This window comes from Ictidomys tridecemlineatus, chromosome 6, assembly GCF_052094955.1.
Source record: "Ictidomys tridecemlineatus isolate mIctTri1 chromosome 6, mIctTri1.hap1, whole genome shotgun sequence".
In the NCBI taxonomy this organism is placed as follows: domain Eukaryota; kingdom Metazoa; phylum Chordata; class Mammalia; order Rodentia; family Sciuridae; genus Ictidomys; species Ictidomys tridecemlineatus.
Window position 1 is genome coordinate 103,289,578 of NC_135482.1, and position 16,517 is coordinate 103,306,094.

Sequence of the window (16,517 nt, forward strand, 5' to 3'; positions counted from 1 at the left end):
TCACGCTTATAATTTTAAATGTCTTTATTTTGTAACTAGTAAAGTGACTTAATAACATTACAGAGATTTCACTAAGCATCCTTTAAATCACCCATAACCCTGTGCTCTAATACGACACAGTTGTGGGGGAATTTGCTCATGGAGTTTTTTATAGTTGTGAATATAATGTGCTTGCAATTTGTAGCTTGCTTCTTTTCATAGCTAGCCTGCAGGAATCTCAATCCTCCTACCTATATTTGGGGGCCTTAAAACAGACCAGATATAGCTTGTACTCTCTAGGGGCTCTCATTGGGATAAGGGAACAGGGGCCAAAGTGAGTGATTGACGCATTAGAATAAGGTGACCTACTGTCCTGGTTTGCCTAGGATTGAAAGGTCCATGTTTCAGGAAACCCCTCAGTCCCAGATCAATCATGAGGATTTCTAATTGATCACCCTGTTAGAAATAAGTGCTCCTGAATTGAACCAGTTCGGAGTTCAGAAGTCCACTGTAATTTATATATTGTTCTTTTAGCTATACCTTTTTTGCTTCTCCCCACCTTTGTTTGCCCTAGGGTAGCTGTTTTTAAATTTTATAGACTTTAAAATTATTGCAGGGGCTGGGGATGTGGCTCAAGCGGTAGCGCCGCTCACCTGGCATGTGTGTGGCCCGGGTTTGATCCTCAGCATCACATACAAACAAAGACGTGTCCGCCAAAAACAAAAAAATAATAAAATATTAAAAACTTCTGTCTCTCTCTCTCTAAAATTCTCTCTCTCTTTCTTAAAAAAAAATGATTGCAAACCCTGAAGAGCATTTGCTTATATAAGTTATTTCTATTAATATTCAATGTTTTCGAAATTAAAACAGAAAGCCAGATATTGTGGCTCATGCTTATAATCCCAAAGCTGTAGAAAGCTGAAGCAGGAGGATCACAAATTCAAGGTCAGGCTCAGCAACTTACTGAGTCCCTAAGCAATTTAAGGAGGCCCTGTCTCAATATAGAAAATAAAAAGGGCTGGGGATGGTGGCTCAGTGGTAAAGCACCGCTGGGTTCAATCCCCAGTATCAACAGAAAAAAAAATTTTAAAGAAAAATTTAAAACACAAATATACACAACACACATTCCAATAGTTATCAGGTAATAAATCATCACAGATCATGTAGCCTCTGGTATGCTCCACTGTATACTCATGAAAGAATGAGAGGGAAAAAAAGCAAATAGTATCTTGGTGCTTTTATAAAATCATTTTGACCTAATAGACCCCCTGAGAGGATATTAAGACTCTCGCCCCAGAGGGCTTCCTAGACAATGCAGAGAGCAACTGCTCTCCAGAGAAACATCTACCAGGAATTCAGAATACACCCTTAACTTTCTAGTCTTAAAGTTCATATTTGTTACACTTCAGGTAACATGAAGGAAATTTGTAACCTTCTGAGTTCAACCACTCATCCTATATGCTATAGTTTCCGTATAGATGGCATCTACACATATTTTTATTTTTAATTTTTTTTATGTGTAGTGCTGGGGATTAGAACCCAGGGCCTTGTATATGCAAGGCAAGCACTTTGCCAACTGAGCTATATTCCCAGTCCTTTAATTTTTATTTTTTAGTTTCTTTTTCTTTTTTTATTGGTGCATTATAATTACATAAAAGTGGGATTTGTTATAATATATTCATACGTACACAGAATAAAACAGTATAGTTTGATTGATTTCATTCCCCAGTACCCCCACTTTCCCTCCCCTCCTTCCCCCTAATCCCTTTCTCTATTCTACTAGTCTTCCTTCTATTTTTTTCTTTTGTTTTGTTTTTAATTTGTTATAATTAGTTATACATGACAGTAGAATGCCTTTTGACACACTGTACACAAATGGAGCACAACTTCTCATTCCTTTGGCTGTACGTGGTGTAAAGTCACACCAGTAGTGTAATCATACATGTATATAGGGTAATGACGTCTGTCTCATTCTACTGTCCTTCCCATCCCCACAGCTCCAACCATCCCCTCACTCCCCTCTGCATGATATATTTTATTTTTATTATTTATTTATTTATTTTGGTACCAGGGATTGAACTTGGATGACTTTTTTTCTTTCAGCCTTTTAATGATGTTATTCCACTGTCTCCTAGTCTGCCTAGTTGTTGATGACAAGACAATGACATTGAAAATATTCTTCTCTGTTATGTTGTGTGTCCTTTTTCTCTGACTACTTTCAAGGTATTTTCTTTATCTTGCTTTTTTTTTTTTTTTTGAAGTTTGACTACGATATGTCAATGTGTGCTTCTTTTATTTTTTACTTTCAACTGTGCTTTGGGATTACTAAGCTTCTTGAGTCTAAAAATATGTATCTCACCAAAATGAGAAAAAATTCAGTCACTGTTTCTTTGAATATTTCTTCTGCATCATTCTCTTTCTCTCTCTCATGAAATTCCAAGAAAACATATATTTGGTGTATTTTTTTTATATATTGTCTAACGGTTTCCTGGAACTTCTGCTCTTTTAAAGAATATTTTCCTCTGTTGTTCAGAGGAAAGTTCACTGACTCTTCCTTCTGCCATCTCCATTCTTCTGTTATGTGTGTGTGCTTCCAGTAGGCTATTTACTTAAGCTACAAACTGTCTTGAGATAAACAATAGTTCAAATGTAAGTTCAGATCTTTTCAGCTTAGTGGAGTCTGTTCCATGCATGCATTATTTAGAGAAGCAAAGGTAGAAATATCTGATACACTCAAGCCGCTTCCAGCCTAGTTATGAGCCAAGCATCACACAATGAGAGGAAACCCACTTTTAGAGGTTGGAGCTCTAGGGAGTGGCTCAGAGGCCCAATGCTATAACCTTTTGCGGCTTATTCTAGCATCCACCTGTGGCCCCAGAGAGATCAAAGTGAGCAAAAGCTGCTGGTGATGAAATTAAGGAAGGAGTGCCAGTTCTCCCTCGGTCCTGCTCCGTCCCCACAGCTCTAAAACCCACATCATCAACTTCTCATCTTTCCTATCTCCCCACCCAGACATGGACAAGTGTGCCATCCTGCAGTGTCAGTCCTGAAAAGCCTGTGTCTGCATCTATGCCCATAATTACTTAGGTAGCTATTCTGCTTCTCCTGCCCAGGCTAGAAACCAGAGAGCAACAGCCACTTCTGTGTCCCTGCAAGCTGGAGAAGAAGCCTAGGTGCAGGGGAGGTGGTGCTGCAAACAGGATAGAAGCACAGTTGTAGGCCTCACACCAGCTAGACACAGCCAAGTCCCTGGAGACTGAACCCTGGACCCCAACACCCTGCAGCCACACCACTTAAGTGAGAACAAAGCAGATCCTCATATTCAAGTTGTCAGATTCACCCAAACAGGGACCCGTACATCTAGCCCCAGACTGCCAAAGTCACCAGCTCTAGGGATGTCACTGTCTCTTTCTCTTTTGGCTTCCTGTCCTCTTTCCATCCAGCACTTTAACCCCTGTCCATGAAGGGGCAGCCAATGTCCTGGTTTTCCCAGAACTTGCTTTGTTATAAAACTGAAAACCCAGGAAGCCCCTCAGTCACATGCACATCAGAACAGCTGGGACTCCTATGTGCTCTGGAGCCTCCTTTAAAGGCCTTTTTCCTCATTTCCTCCAGAACATCTCCAGGGAAGTCTTCTCAGACCTGCTAAACTAGTATTCCAGTCCCCACCCCTCTTAGGAATAGCTCGGGAACCGAGGGTAGTTCTGACCCTCCCTGATTTTTCGGGGGAATAAGCCCTGACCTGAGCCACACTGGTTTCTTCCCAACAGGTGGGTTGTGGGATTGGAACCTTGGGCACCCCTTGAAAGCAACTCTGGATTTCCAACTGCTATATGTGATCCTAAGAGTTAGATGACAGAGTGGGTTTCAGTGCTTTGGGGGTAAGGAAGAAATCGCAGCCAGAAGGGACTGTTCCTCAAAAGATGAACTTTGGAGATCATCCCCAGGTGTATTTGGGGTTGGGACGTGGTGCACAGGGTAGAGTAGATTTCTAGACTTTGCCTGGGACATCAGGTATGACTGACCATCTCTGCCATCCCCTGATAGCTATGGACTGTGGCTCTTTCAAACCTTTTTAATCTGGAAAAACCAAACATCCAGAACATACCCTGTTAGGGATTATAACTTGCTGCCTTTGTGAAAAGCCAAGTTACTAAAAGTAAAATGGAAGAAACAGTAGATTCTTCTCAGACAGGTATGTGTCTAGACCTTTCATACAATTGCTTCCTCTGAGGACTAGACCACCTACCTCCACAAGGGCTTCCTGGCCCTCTGCCAAGCCATGAGTGACAGTCCTTCCCGGGAGTGTAGTGAGGGAGCCTCTGACCCCAATTGTCCTCTTGTATCTGCTTAAGAAATTTGAAATGACAGCTGAGCTGATTCCTAGGGATGTGGGGATACTTGAGCTCGCCTGTGGCCCTGACCATGGTAGATAAGGAACTTCCAGAGGTTATGGGAGGGATTTAAAAGACTATATAAGCCAAGCAGCAAACACCTGTAATTCCAGTAACTCAAGAGGCTGAGGCAGGAGGATCACAAGTTCAAGGCCAGCCTCAACAACGTAGCAAAACCCTGTCTCAAGATAAAAATAAAAAAGGGCTGGGGAGTGAGCTCAGTGGTTAAGTACACAGTAGTACCAAAAATAAATAAATAAAATAAAAGATGGTGTAAGTCGAATGACCCCAATCCATCTTTGGTGAAAAGGGAGAGGAAAAGAATGTTCAATGGGTCACAGGTTCTCCAAGCTGCAGGATGGTAATGTAAGTGAGTGGGAGGGAGAGAGATGACTGGTTAAAGGCTCAAGCCATCATACCACATGTGATACACAAACAGTAAAAATTAGTTTTTATTGTGTACAAAAAATTTTTTTAAAAAGTGTCAAAAGGTGGTGCCCTCCACTCTGATGCCTGAAGGCCAGCATGGTTTTGGAGATTGTTTTTCCCATTTGTGGTGGATGAGCTATTGGACAGCAGGTGGCACTCAACCCAGAGAATTAGAAAAAGGGAACTAGTTACTCAACTCATTTCCAGTAACTTCTCCCTCCTCCTCACAGGGCCTTCTCCAGCCCCACCTCCTGTTCCCTGGCCTGGGCCAAGTCCTCTAGCAGGTTCCAGATGGCTGGTCCCAGAGTTGGAGAGCTATCTCTGGAGAAGCCCTCCCTCCACAAACTGCCCAGGCAAGATGTGAGTGTGCCCTGGGGAGAGGCCTGGAAGAGGAAAAGGGTGAGGAGAGGGGGGATAGGACAGGGGATAGGACACTCGCAGCCTATGTACACACAGCCCACGCACACACGCACAGAGCAGTTAGTCCAGAGGGAACTGGAGTTTGCTTATGGCCTCTAGCAGCCTTCTTCCCTGGAGCTGGTCAGGCTTAATGCTCTGAACAGGAAACATTTAAGTGTCCCCCTCTTGTACCCTCATTGCTGCTTCAGATCCAGGCAGAAGGCAGCCCTTCTGCAGATGGGACTCTCCAGGGAGAGGAGCAATGGCAATGTCCTCAGAGGGTGGAAAACTGAGTTCTGCAGCTCAGGCTGAATGGGAGGCTGTAGGAATTGGGTGGGGAAAGGGTAATAATGAGGGAGTAGACAGGAAGTGGCCAGGCCTCAAGGGCTGAGGCCAAAGCTACTGGCCCTGCCTTTGCCACAGTCCTCTTCCTATTCCTTATTGTCACTTGGCCATGGATATATGTTACCTTCATAAATCCATGGCCTCCCCTACTCACAGGTGCTGGCTCCTCCTCTGGGGAGTCCTCCAGTTTTACCCCACACAGGGCTCTGTGGCCTTGGCCTAGTGACTCCCCCAGGAGCTGACATCCCCTGGGTACCCCAAGCCATATCTTAAAGGGCACGAGAGCAGCACTGAGGCTTCAGAGGGTTTTACTGTGAGGTTACTCTTCCAGGACTTTGACTTGGAGCCATTTCCAGAAGGGGATTCTGCCACAGTGAGCTCGGGGAGAGGGCTTTCAGGGACCCTGGGGAGGGAGACTCCCAGGGGCAGTGGGAGGTGAATCTGCCCTGAATCGCCCATCTGGGGCGGGGGATGAAGAGTGCAAGTCTGGAAAGTGGCAGTCTACCCAAAACGTGGCTTCCTACCAGTGTCTCTGTCCCTGGCTGAGTGCTGGAGGACAAAAGAGAAAGTGGCAGGACAGGTCTTGCATTTTAGACTTACAAAAGGAAACATAAATATTGCAGCTCTAGAGGAAAAGGTCAAGGACTCACACATCAGCTACTGTTGAGTCCCTGGGAAAAGTTTACCTTGGCGAAGATACCCCAAGACTTCTTAGGGCATGGGCATTATTCAGAATGAGGACATTTTTACAACAGTACTTTATATTATATTTTGGCTTAAATTTTGTTTATATCAAAATAAAACATGCACATAATTTTTTTTTTTTTTTTAAAAAGCAGGGTCTTTCAAGGCTTCTAATGAGAAATAGCTGTCTGCATTCTACTCCTCTCGCTCCCCTTTAAATGCTGCTCCCCAGGAGCAATCCTTTCCAATTCATGTAAGGGTTGCATTTGGTGTTTACCTTCATATATATGAAAAATGCTTATTATATTATGCATTGTTCATTTTCAGTCTATTACTTACTTTTCAATTTTAGTCTATTATTCATTTTTCATTATTTCTCATTTCCTATTAATTCCAACCATAGAAAATAAGGACTGGTTTTATCTTTCTTAGTCCTTCACCATCCACATTTCCCTTGCCCGATTTTCCCAGTTTATCAATGTTATCATTATTAGTTGAATCTATATTTATTATTTCACATTTGTGCACATAGTATTCAGTAATTATATTTCCTTCTCCAACTTTGGGGTTTCCCAGGAGTCAGTAATGACATGGAGTTCTCTAAGGGCGGGAAGGTTGTTGGGTTTTGTTTCAATTTTTAGTTTGCTTAGTTCTCCCTGTAACTAATTTCTTCCAAACTCTTATCCAGGAATGTACAGCTTTTCTCAGAATACTGAGGCACAAGCTGGGCGCCGTGGCACCTGCCTGTGATCCCAGCAGCTTGGGAGGCTGAGGTAGGGGGATAGCAAATTCAAAGCCAGAGTCAGCAACTTAGTGAGGCCCTAAGCAACTCAGGGAGCCCCTGTCTCTAAATAAAGTATTAAAAAGGCCTGGGGATGTGGCCCAGTGGTTAAGTGCCTCTGGGTTCAATTCCAGGTACCAAAAAAAGAAAAAGAAAAAGAAAGTGTGGCCTTTGAGTGCCAGAGAGGTGCAGACCTTCTAGGTGGGACTGGAGTCACACACCAACTAACCCAGAAGTGGACCCTGTGTCCACCAGTGGTGCAGACTCACTGCAAAATTACCTGACCTCTCACTCCTCCGCGTCTTCCTTTCAGATCTCAGCTAGTAGGATGGATCTGAGCCAGCTCTGTGGTAAGCAGGGCTCCTCTCTGGGCAGCCCCCCTGGTCAGGGGGAGTTTGTGTCTACAGGGAGGAGATTTCGGCTGACCTTCCGTGCACACACTTCCTCCAAAGACAAGACCACCCATCTCCACAAGGGCTTTCTGGCCCTCTTCCAAGCTGTGGGTGAGTATCCCTCCTTGGGTGCAGGGAGAGAGCCTCTGTCCCCAGCTATGGTCCCGGTGTTGTAGGACAGATGAAGCTGGACACTGAGGAATCAGCAGGAAGCAGTATTGGCTGTAGCCCAGGTCCAGAGGAAGGCTTTCACCTAAATCAGTTAATTTCTCTGAACCCAAAGTTCAGAAGTGTTTAAAACTTTATACCCAGTGTATAGGAGGAGGGGGAGCTCAGAGACTCACAATCTGCAGAAGTCCACATAAAAGTAGTTTTTTTCTATTGTTCTGGGCAATCAACCCAAGCCTGGATACAAAAAATAACTCTAGGACACTCTCTGTGAAAATCAGTGCCTGGGAAAGGGACAGTTGCCTCCCCTTCTCCTTCCCCACACCCCACCAGTTGGTTTTTCCAAGGAACCTAATTAGCACCAGCACCATCTACTCATCTACTCTTTTGGACACCCTTCACTCCCCCACTCCTCCACACCCCCACCCCCACCCGTGGTGGTATAGGCCTGTAATCCCAGGGGGGCTCCGAGGATCCAGTTCAAAGCCAGCCTCAGCAAAAGCAAGAAGCTAAGCAATTTAATGAGATCCTGTCTCTAAATAAAATACAAAATAGGGCTGGGGATGTGGCTCAGTAGTCAAGTGCCCCTGAGTACCCTCCCCCCCCCAAAAAAAAGACTTTCCCTAGAATCTAACTACTTTCCTTTGAAATGTAAACAGCCCTGTGAAGGCTTCCTGGCTAAGGCTAGAGGCTGTGTTAAAGGGGCCTGTGCCTCCTTCATCACACTCTGCTTTTGTAAACACACTTTCCGCCTAAAAACTCTTACAGTCATATGTAATTTTAGACTAGAAAATTTACTACACTAGATAGCCCATAAATGTTGTGAAAAACTAGTAAAGGAGTTCTCAACATCTAGAGTGCTGATCTCCTCCGGGCCCACAAGATAGTTAAGACAAGATAGAGCAACAGGAAATAGGAAGCTTAACCACTTTTGAAACTCTTTTGCAGAAATTCTTGCTGATAGTCTAAGAACAATTATGGTGAGGGTCTCTGGAGAAGCTTAATTAAAATTTTCTGTGGAGTAGGAGGTGCCACTATACTGGTATCTTGAAGGAACAAGTGGAAGCTTGAGTGACTGCTGAGGCTAGGGGTTCAGGGACATCTGGGCGGACCCCATCCTTGACCCTACTAGCAAGCAGCCCAATTAAGGGGAAATCATTGCTTAGCTCCAGCCATTGTTTCCAGGCAGATTTACAGTCCCAGTATTTACAGATCAAGAGAAGCCAAAAAAAGAGTTTTAAGTAAAATTCTAGATTTTTCAAATGGTGACTCAGACTTTTTTTTTTTTTTAAAGTACTTCCATGTGTTAAATTAAAAGGCAAAAACACAGTAGATAGTGTGATAAGTGTTCCTCTGATCTCTGGCCCTTAGTTCCTGGTTACTTTCTCCAGAAACAACTTTGCTTTCCATTTCCTGGGTATTCTTCCAAAATATTCTATACACTTTGAAGATACATTGTGTGTGTGTGTTACATACTAAATACAATGTTCTAATTGTTTTTTTCACTTGCTATATCTTTCTTAAAAATTATTTGATTATTTATTTATTTAGTTAGTTAGTTGTCAAGGGACCTGCATTTTATTTATTTATATGTGGTGATGAGAATCAAACCCAGTGCCTCACACATGCCAGGCAAGCATTCTACCATTGAGCAACAACTCCACCCTCTCTTGCTATATCTTAACAATCATTCCATATGCATAGGATTAGCATTGACTCATTCCTTTTTAATGATCACAGAATATCCCTTTGATTGACATGTCATAATTATTTAATCAGTTCTCTGCTGATAGATATTTTGCTGCCATAAACAGTGATGTTGTGGATAGCCTTACATATACATTTCTGAGTGTGTGTAAGAGAGCATCTTTAAGTCTTAGAAATTGAAATGGTCAGTCAAAAAAGACTTGCATTTTTATTTTTGGTATTGTTAAATTTCCCTCCATAAAGGTTTTACTGATTTACACTCTCACCAACCATGTTTAGAAGTCTCTGTCTCCCCCATATCCCACTTAGCCATAGTTATTTTGTCTTTGCATGTTGACAATCAGTTAGTAAGAACTAGCTCAATTTTTTTTTTTTTTTTTTTTTGTGGGGAGCGGTTACTGGGGATTGAACCCAAGTGTGCTCTACCACTGAGGTATATCTATAGCCCCTTTTTATATTTTATTTTGAGACATGGTCTCACTAAGTTGCTGAGGCTGGTCTCAAACTTGCCATCCTTCTGCCTCAGCTTCCAGAGTTTCTAGGATTACAGGTATGTGCCATGGCACCTGGCCTTTGAATACTTTTTAAAAAGCACTGTTCAAGTCAAACAAAATATAGTTATGGCTAGAACCAGCTCCTGAGTTGCCACTTTGCAAGTCTGTGTGAGGCCTAATGACAGCTATTTTCCTATAGTTGTGAGCTGCAGTCAGCCCATCAACCAGGCCAGTGGAGGCTCTGAACCCATCATTGCACCGGGAGCCAACTCCTCCAAGATCCATAGACACTGCCAGGAACCCTATTATCAGGCAGTGCCAGCGGGTGAGTCCCCATCTGCTGAATAAGCAATTTCCATCTGCCTCACTCCCACCCAAAGACCTACTAAGGCCCTCGAAGGACCTAATCTGTTAGCCTGACACCTTCCAGTTCTGAGTCTGCTTCTTTGCTCCCAACCCCCATTTTGCTCCTCAGGGACACTCAGCTGCCCATCCTGGGGGACCTGGAAGGACAGACAGGATGGGGTGGAGATTCCTCAGTGTGTACCTGGTAAGTAGTTACCTGCCCAGTGCTGTTCTCACGGTCACTCCCAAACAAGCCTCAGCTGTAACTTGACCTGTGGGACACAGGGTACTAAAGGAAAGCCTTGGGGTGGAAAGGGGAGATGAGAGTAGATGAGCATGGTGGTGCACGCCTGGAATCCCAGCGCCTTGGGAGGCTGAGACTGGAGGATCACAAATTCAAAGCCAGCCTCAGCAGTTTAGTGAGGTCCTGATCAACTTAGCGAGATCCTATTGCAAAAACAAAAAGGGCTGGGGATGTGGCTCAGAATTTAAGTGCCCCTAGGTTCAATCCCCAGGACCACAAAAAAAAAAAAAAAAAAAAAGAGAGAGAGAAAGAGAAAGAGAGAGAGAGAGAGAGAGAGCGAGAGAGAGAGAGAGAGAGAGAGAGAGAGAGAGAGAGAGAGGTGTGAGAACAGAAGGTGAGGAGGAAATTAGGAAGGCCCAGAAAAGAAGAGCCAAGGAGCTTGTCCCTTATTCTTCAAGGGTCAAAATATGTCTGAGAAAAGAAAAGCACAAGAGGATAATGAGTTGGGTGAGTGAATGAGGAAGAAAAGGAAAGTTGAAATAAGAGAAAACTCTCTCTGTGTGTATTTAAGGGTAAAGACAGGCTTTCTGCCTGCCCTCCCAAAATCTTCCTGCCTAGATGCTACACTGTGGCAGACGTGTGTGTGTGTGTGTGTGTGTGTGTGTGTGTGTGTGTGTGTGTGTGTTGAGAAGGGTGCCAAGCTTCAAGCCCAGGACCTTGCACATGCTAGACAAGTGCTCTAACCAGTAAGCTATGCCCTAGCCCTCTACCTTTTTTTTTTTTTTTAACTGAGACAAAATTCACCATTTTACCATTTTGAAGTGTACAATTCAGTAGATTTTGTAAAAACAATACCTCTAATTCCAGAACATTTCCACCATCCTCCATCTGAAAAACCCAGTACCTCTAACTCTCTGTTCCTCCATCCCCTGGAAACCACTCATCTACTTTCTGTCTCTGTAGATTTGTTTATTCTGGACATCTCATACAAGTAGAATCACACAATATGTGTCTGGCTTCTCCCACTTAGTATATGTTTTCAAGGTTCATCAATGTTATAATATGTATACTTTGTAGCAGTACTTTATTCTTTTTCAGGGGGCGGTGGTACAGGGGGATTGAACTCGGGAACACTGGACCACTGAGCCACATCCCCAGCCCTATTTTGTATTTTATATTAGAGACAGGGTCTCACTGAGTTGCTTAGTGCTTTGCTTTTTCTGAAGCTGACTTTGAATTCAGGATCCTCCTGCCTCAGCCTCCTGAGCTGCTGGGATTACAGGTGTGCACCACTGTGCTCCACAGGGGACTTCATTCCTTTTATACTTTTTTTTTTTCTTTTTTGGTACCAGGAATTGAACCCACAGGTGCTTAATCACTGAGCCACATCCCAGCCCTTTTAATTTACTTATTTAAAGACAGGGTCTCACTAAGTTGCTTAGGCTAGCTTTGAATTTCCTCTGCCTCAGCCTCCTGAGCTGCTCTTATTACAGTTTAGCACCACCATGCTATGCCCTCAGCCTTTTTATAGTTAAATAATATCCATTTGTGCCTATATACCACATTTTATTTATCCATATATCAACTGATGGGCATGTCATGTGGATTATTTTCACTTTTTAAAATTTTTTGTAGTTGTAGATGGACAGCATGCCTTTATTTTATTTGTTTATTTTTATGCAGTGCTAAGGATCAAACCCAGTGCCTTACATGTGCTAGGCAAGTGCTCTGCCACTGAGCTACAGCCCCAGTCCCTTCTTTCCACTTTTGCCTATTATGAATAATACTGATATGAGTGAAGTGGCTGGATCATATGAAAATTCCATCTTTAACTTTTTGGGGAACCACCAAACTGTGTTTCATAGCAGCTGCCACATTTTACATCTCAGGAGGAATATGAAGGTTCAAACCCATCACTTGTAATTCACTTTTGTTTTTCCAGTACTGGGGGTGGAATCCAGGGGTACTTTACTACTGAGCCACATCCCCAGCCCTTTTTATTTTTTATTTTGAGACAAGGTCTCACTAAGTTGCTCAGAGTCTCACTAGGTTACTAAGGCTGGCCTTGAACTTGCGATCTTCCTTCCTCAGCTTCCCAAGTTGCTGGGATTACAGGTGTGCACCACTGCACCTGGCCACATTTTTCAACCAAATCCAATAGGATCCACAGAAAACCATAGGGCGAGCCTGAAGTTTCCTGCTCAGGGAGTGGGTTGGAGGACAGAAGATGCACATGATACAAATTAGGAAATGACATAGAGAACAGGCAAGAGGTACTAAAGACAAACTCTGCCGGCACCATGATGTGGCCCAGGGGTAGTCCCACCAAGAGTCTAGAGGGATGGCTTAAAGATGGCCGAGGAGGCAGGAAAGGGAGCCCCACAGAGGCAGTCCCAAAAGTGCTCATCCAGGCTCCCCACCTCTCAGTCCACTGTCCTGAGTCCCATACAGGTTATGTGTCCAGTAGTGTCAGAGTTGACTCACTGCTTCCATCAGTCCCTGTGGTCTACACTCATGGGTCTGTGTCATCGTAAGGTCCTGATCCCATGCAGAGCCATACCTGGGGCCTTCTTTCTGCATCCACCACAACACTCACAGAGCAGCGCTGTGATCCATGTGTCTGGTAGCAGGGCTGATTGTTCCCTTCTCCCTCTCTCTCTCTCCCAGTCTGTGGACAGCCAGTCACCCCCATTGCCCAGAACCCAAAGATCCTGGGTTCTTCCAAAGCTAAACTGGGCAACTTCCCCTGGCAAGCCTTCACCAGCATCTATGGACGTGGGGGCGGGGCCCTACTGGGCGACAGATGGATCCTCACTGCTGCCCACACCATCCAGCCTAAGGACAGCATCTGCCTCAGGAAGAACCGGAGCGTGAATGTGTTCCTGGGCCACACAGACATAGCTGAGATGCTGAAAGTGGGGAACTACCCTGTCCGCCGGGTCTTTGTGCACCCAGACTACCATCAGAACGAGTCCCACAACTTCAATGGGGACATCGCCCTCCTGGAGCTCCAGCACAGCATCCCCCTGGGCCCCAACCTCCTCCCAGTCTGTCTGCCTGACAACGAGAGCCTCTACCTTGATGGCCTGTGGGGCTACGTCAGTGGGTTTGGTGTGGAGATGGGCTGGTTAACTGAGGAGCTGAAATACTCAAGGCTGCCCGTAGCTCCAAGGGAGGCCTGTGAGGCCTGGCTCCGGGAGAGGCATCGAACTGAGGTGTTTTCTGACAACATGTTCTGTGTTGGGGATAAGATGCAGATGAACAGTGTCTGCCAGGGGGACAGTGGTAGTGTCTATGTGGTGTGGGATGATCGCACCCATCGCTGGGTGGCCACAGGCATCGTATCCTGGGGCATTGGGTGTGGCAAGGGGTACGGCTTCTACACCAAAGTACTCAACTACGTGGACTGGATCAAAGGAGTGATGGACAGCAAGGACTGACCCTGGAACAATTGAGCAGTGACCAGTCAACACTGTGGAGGTTGCAGTCAAGAGAGGGTTGGGGATGAGGATGGAGCCCTGGAGGGAGAAGCAGGGAACCCCTATTTAACCCCTATTTAAGTCAGCACATGGGAGAGAAACCCTCTCCCATCAACCTAAACCATCCCAAACAGGAAGCAGAACCCCACAAGCCCCCTTCTCCCCACCTTCCTGCATGTTTGCACCAGGAAAGCAAGCTCTGGCAGCTCTCAGCACTCACTGTGCATGTCTTTGGCATCCCTTTCCCGTGCTTCATCTGCTGACACAGCCTCTCCTGTAATCACCTATGGACAAGTCACCTTCTCATCCCTATTCAGAGGAAATATGGAGGAAGGGGTCTAAATTGCAATTTTGTGAGGATCACAAATTTGAAGCCAGCCTCAGCAATTTAGCAAGGCCCTAAACAACTCAGTGAGACCCTATCTTTAAATAAAATATTAAAAAGGGCTGGGGATGTGGCTCAGTGGTCAAGCACTCCTGGGTTCAATCCCCTGTACCCTCCTCCCAAAACTGCATTTTTTTTCTGAACTATCCCAAAGACCCTTTAATTGACCTTCAAATATTCAAGCTATGGGCTTCATCACCTACTATAACTCCTAGATGCAATTATCAAAATATCCCCTTTTTTGTTTGACGTCTTCTCTATGCCAGGTGCTTCACGTGTTATTTTACTTAGTCCTCACACTATTTTTGCAAAGAATGTGCTATTATCCACATCTTACAAATGAGGAAGCTGAGGTTCAGGGAGCTACGGTGACCTGTGTTAGTCCCACAGCTGGTGTTCGACTGCAGAGGCTGTGCTCCTTCAGGATGCCAAGATCCTCCCAGTTCTCCTCAAGACCTACCACATCACCCCCTTCCTTGTTCCAGTCCTTACATCCTCACAGATTCTCCCTCCCTCAGAGGCCTTGCTTCTATGTAGATGGCATCACCTGCTCACATTTCCTGCTGGCCTGTCCCATGCAAACACCTAGGTGAGCCTGGTGCTGGATTGGAAGTTCCTGCAGACAGCCTGGTTGGTACTCCTCTCATCATGAAGGTACAGCTACCCAGAGAAGACCAACTCTTTAATTTTTAGTAATGGTTTGAGGTGCTTTATAGTGGAATACAAAAAGTAAAATACAACTATTCAGTGGAAATAGAAAATGAATAACATAAAACAGAGAACAAATTTGTTAGTGTTGAAAGTCAAGTTTCCATATGATCAAAGGTTATATTTATCCTGGCAAAACAGCAGGATTCAAAGTTGTACATACATATGGTTACTTCTGCTTCTATTTTATAAACCTATAGGCAGTACAAAAGACAATAAAAATATTCTCAGGTGGGCATGGAGTCCCATGCCTTTAATCCAAGCTACTGGAGAGGCTGAGATAGGAGGATAAGCACCTCAGGCTCGATCCCCAATACAGGGAGAAAAAAAAAACTCAAAATATTAAACAGAGACTGAAAGAACTATAGAATGGAGAGACAACCGCACTTCCACAGATTCCACCTCTTGGGTCCCCTTCTTCCTCCAGGAGAAGTCTTTTCTGCTGTCCTTTAATAAACTTCTAATTTCTACTCTGAAAAAAAATATTAAAAAGAAAAAGAAAAAAATAAATAAACAGAGATGTTTTGGGTGATATGATTTTGGCTGTTCATTTCTCCCCCATTCTGTATTGGCTAATTTTTTTTTTAATTTAGGGAGCATGTGTCATTTTTATTTATTTCATTTTACTTATTTTTTTAGTTTTTTATTAAAAATGATATGAGTTTCTCCCTACCATGGCAAAAATAGATATCTATTTCCATGTGGGAATGTCTAGATCTGTATCTATTTATATCTCTAAATGTAGATTTAGGTCTATGTCTAGCTCCAAATCTATACATATAAAACTATAACTAAAGATGGTGAGGATGATCCAAATCTAGAGAAACAGATATGGATGATGAATTATAGAGATATAAACACAGCAAACCTACCATTATTTTAAGAAAGAAACTTTTTTGTGGAGCACAGTGACATATGCTTGTAATCTTAGAGACTGGGGAAGCTGAGGCAAGAGGATCATAAGTTCAAGACCAGCCTCAGCAACTTAATGAGACCCTGTCTCAGAGTAAAAAATGAAAAGGGCTGGGGATATAACTCAGTGATTAAAGTGCCCCTGGGTTCAATCCCAGTACCAAAAAGAAAAGAAAAGAAAAAGAAAGAAATTTATTTCCTCTAGAACCAAGTCCTAAAAGGAATGAACAATATAATAATATCTTAAATAAATGCAGGCACAATCTTCATTTGGCTCTTTCTTCTATTCTTGGTATATGGCAAAGGCATACCAAAAACATGTAAGTAATGGTTATTTTGAACAGGTAGGCAGAGTGGAGGTGGGGCCTAAGTGGATAAGGTCCAGGTTTGTCATTTTCCAGTCATATTGCATGACAGAACAGAACTCAGAACCCCTAGGATGTTACATGACACCAAGACAGAAATCGGAATTCCTAGGATGGATGAGAAAATTTCAGCTAAGACTTACCTTCTTATATTGTTCCCTCCTCACCTGTTCTCCCTGCCCCCATTATGAACATAACACACACACACACACACACACACACACACACACACACACACACACTACTCTTAGGATACTATTGTGCAATTACAATTATAATTATGATAGACAAAAATTCCCCTTTCTCC

General features: G+C 43.9%; 1 protein-coding gene across 4 annotated transcripts; it reads left to right on the forward strand.

Annotated features, from left to right (window-relative positions):
- Positions 1 to 5,021: 5,021 nt before the first annotated feature.
- C1rl (complement C1r subcomponent like) lies at positions 5,022 to 15,467 on the forward strand. Of its 4 annotated transcripts, none has more exons than XM_013364241.4 (5): positions 5,022 to 5,162; positions 7,325 to 7,514; positions 9,972 to 10,097; positions 10,248 to 10,322; positions 13,029 to 15,467. In XM_013364241.4, the coding sequence occupies exons 1-5, from the start codon at positions 5,094 to 5,096 to the stop codon at positions 13,799 to 13,801; spliced, it is 1,233 nt and encodes a 410-aa protein (XP_013219695.3). In that variant the 5' UTR covers positions 5,022 to 5,093; the 3' UTR covers positions 13,802 to 15,467. The 4 variants fall into 4 exon arrangements, with proteins under 4 accessions (XP_013219695.3, XP_040136956.2, XP_040136955.2 ...); XM_040281020.2 differs by having other exon boundaries at positions 5,024 to 5,201; XM_040281021.2 differs by lacking the exon at positions 10,248 to 10,322 and having other exon boundaries at positions 5,023 to 5,201.
- Positions 15,468 to 16,517: the final 1,050 nt, after the last annotated feature.